The sequence below is a fragment of the Culicoides brevitarsis genome, chromosome 3 (assembly GCF_036172545.1).
Source record: "Culicoides brevitarsis isolate CSIRO-B50_1 chromosome 3, AGI_CSIRO_Cbre_v1, whole genome shotgun sequence".
Taxonomy (NCBI): domain Eukaryota; kingdom Metazoa; phylum Arthropoda; class Insecta; order Diptera; family Ceratopogonidae; genus Culicoides; species Culicoides brevitarsis.
The window spans coordinates 31,904,996-31,908,484 of NC_087087.1; the positions used below are offsets into that span (position 1 = coordinate 31,904,996).

The following is a 3,489-nucleotide window of genomic DNA, read 5'->3' on the forward strand; positions in this document are numbered from 1 at the left end:
TTTAAAATATTTTTCACTTTATATTTTTTAATATTTGAACAAATTTTGATAAAATAGAAAAATTTAACTCAAACTTTTTTTCGCACATTTTTCTATTTCGAGTCTCAAATTGAATAAAATTCTTTTAAAAAATTATTTTTTGTTGATTTTCAATCGAATTTACATAAAACAAAAATTTTTGATCTGAAATTGTTGGATTTTTTCAGAATTTAATTCAATTTTAAGCTTTAAATTAAACAAAAATTCATTTAAAAGTTAAATTTTTGATGAAAAAATTTTTTTAAAGAAATTTTCATCTAATATCGAGCTGAAATTAAATAAAATAATCATTTTTGTTGGTTTTCAAGTGATTTTTAGTAAAATAAAAATTTCCAAAAAAATTTTTTTTTCTAAATTTGTTGGATTTCTTTAGACTTTATTCAAATTTTGAGATTAAATTAATTTTAAAGTTAATTTTTTGATAAAAAAAAAAAATTTCAAATAAATTTTCATCCAATTTTAAACCTAAAATTTAATAATAATTCCTTCAAAAATCATTAATGGACCAAAACCTATGTAGATAAACTCATTTTCAACACACTCTGCGGCAAGTAACTCAACCATATGTTTCCCATATGTTCCTATCTATGCTCGTAATCAAAACATTGAGTGCCTCGTACCGTTCTGTCAAATCCACGTGTTGCTCTGTGCGTCGCTGTACGCATGCCCACATCTTTCGTACACTTTTTTACCCGCATTCTATCAAATTTATTGCCATAGAAATTTCAACCCATTCACATTTTTATTACTTTTTGTTTGTGTATGTAGTTGACCTGCAACAATTCTAGTCAAAAAAAATTTTTTTTTTGCAATTTTCTGATGTTTTGAGGCCGAAAAATGACGAAAATCATCGTGATTGGAGCTGGCGTGAGCGGAATTGCCGCAGGTAAGTTTTGAAATCCTCGTTTAAACCAAAAAAATGTTAAAATTTAATGTTTTAGCGACAAAATTACTTGAAAATGGTTTCCGAAATCTGCTGGTACTTGAAGGCGAATCACGTATCGGCGGTCGCGTTCACACAATCCCGTTCGCATCGAATGTCGTTGATCTCGGGGCTCAATGGTGTCACGGCGAAAAAGATAATGTCGTGTTTCAGCTGGCAAATCCGCATGGTTTCTTCTCTTCTGCAACCACAAAATACGATAATTTTGCGTGTATCAAGTCCAATGGAGACGTTGTCGATGAAAAAATCAGTTCGCGTTTGTGCGAAATGGCAATTGGCATTTTGGAGGGCAACAAAGACGAACTAAAAACTTATTTGGGATCGTTGGGCAGCTTCATTGTGGAAAAATACGGAAAATTATTGGAAACGGAGCAATATAAGGACATCGATAAGAACACTGCCTACCAATTTTTGGATTTTTTCCATCGTTACGAGAATTCGATCGAAGCTTCAGACACTTGGTATGACACGTCAGCACGGGGATACCTCCATTATTGGGATTGTGATGGCGATCGGCTGCTAAATTGGAAGGATCGGGGTTACAAAACTATTTTAGACCTCCTGATGGTGAGTTTTTTCCTTCAGCCCGAACAAAAATTGATAAAAAATTATTTTTTAGAAAAAAATTCCGAATCCCACGAACGCTTTTGACATCGAAGACAAGATTTTGCTCAATAAAACAGTCACTAAAATCGATTATGGCAGAAATGATGGCTTCGTAAACGTCCAATGTGCTGATGGGACGTCATATTTAGCTAATCACGTGATATCCACAGTGTCTCTTGGGGTCCTAAAAGAAAAGTAAATTATTTTTTTTAAAACTTTTTTCATGATTTTTTTGAAAAAAAATTTTTTTTAGTTACCTTTCGATGTTTGAGCCTGCCCTTCCACGCTACAAAGTGAATGCCATTCAAGGTCTCGGCATCGGAACTGTCGATAAGATCTATTTGGAGTTTGAAAAGCCTTTTTGGAGTGACAATTGGCAAGGATTCAGTCTCCTATGGGAACAATCCGACATGGAAGAAGTTAAGAAACGCTCCGCTTGGCTGCAGGACGTCTTCGGATTCTACATTGTCGATTTCCAACCAAATATTTTGTGTGGATGGATCTCGGGACCGCGTGCCAGAATGATGGAAATGGCGAGCGAAGATGAAATTAGACGCGATGTCATGTTTTTGCTCCGAAAATTTCTGAAAACTGACGTTCCTGAACCGAAACGCGTTCTCACGTAAGAATTTTTTCCTTAAATTTTCAAGTTTTTAAAAAAAAATCGCTTTTTAGATCATCTTGGTACTCGAATCCCCATTTCCGTGGATCATATTCCTTCCGTTCTGTCACTACAGATTTGTTGCAAACATCAGCGGCGGATTTAGCGAAGCCTTTAACGAACTCTCAAGGGTAAAAAATGATATTTTTGTAATTTTTTTATTAAAAAATTTAAATTTTCAATTAAAAAAAAATTAAAAATTTAAATTTTTTTATCGAAAAAATAATTTTAAATTGAAAAAAAAATAATTTTTTAATAAAATTTTTTTTTTATTAAAAAATTTAAAAAAATTAAAATTTTTTAAATTAAAAAAAAAATTATTTAAAAAATTATTTTTTTTATTTAAAAATTTAAATTTTTTTATCATAAAATTAACTTTTTTATTGAAAAAATTTTAATATTTAATAAATTAATTTTTAATTATTTTTTTTATTAAAAATAAAAATTGTTTATCAAAAAATTATTTTAAAAAATTATTTTAAATTTATAAAAAAAATAATTTTTTAATAAAATAATTTTTAATTATTTTTTTTTATTAAAAAATTTAATTTTTTTTTTATCAAGAATTTAATTTTGATTTTATTAAAAAATTTATATTTTTTATAAAAAAAAAAATAATTTTTTTATTAAAAAATTTAAATTTTAATCAAAATAATTTTTTTTTATAAATTAATTTTTTTTTATCAAAAATTTTTTTTATTTATTAAAAAATTTAAAATTTTTATCAAAAAATTTTTTTTTTTACCTTTAAAGTGTTCCAATTTTGCAATTTGCGGGTGAAGCAACTCACGATCACTATTATTCGACTGTGCACGGAGCTCTCGAGACTGGTTGGAGAGAAGCTGGAAGGATTATTGATTTTTACAAGAGGTGAGTTTGCATGCCACGACCCTTTTATGTGGATTTTCAATCAAATTCCTACTTTTGTAGACCACTTTCGAACTTGTGAACGACGAAAATTGTTTATTTGGTGAAGGAACGAGGGTTTTTTGGGATTTTTTTGGTTTCTTTGAGCATGTTACCTTTGAAGTATTCAAATAAAGTTCATTATTTTCTTTTAAACTTCTGTTTTTTCTCTTTTTCCTTTGATTTTTGACCCAAAAACTGATTTTTCTTCAATTTTTTTGTAGCAACGTCACCTTTGACAATCCCGAGGTCATGAAAAATCTTCCAAAAATCGTTCGTGAAGTTGATGTTCTCATCTTAGGAGGCGGTTTAGCGGGTTTGGGAGCTGCCTATC

The 3,489-nt window shown here is 29.3% G+C and overlaps 1 protein-coding gene across 1 annotated transcript; it reads left to right on the forward strand.

Annotated features, from left to right (window-relative positions):
• The first annotated feature begins 726 nt into the window (after positions 1–726).
• On the forward strand, positions 727–3,394 carry LOC134834358 (spermine oxidase-like). Its single transcript, XM_063848993.1, has 7 exons — positions 727–925; positions 981–1,549; positions 1,602–1,783; positions 1,842–2,210; positions 2,264–2,380; positions 3,003–3,119; positions 3,180–3,394. Exons 1-7 carry the CDS (start codon positions 877–879, stop codon positions 3,196–3,198), a joined length of 1,422 nt encoding a protein of 473 aa, XP_063705063.1. The 5' UTR covers positions 727–876; the 3' UTR covers positions 3,199–3,394.
• The last annotated feature ends 95 nt before the right edge of the window (positions 3,395–3,489 follow it).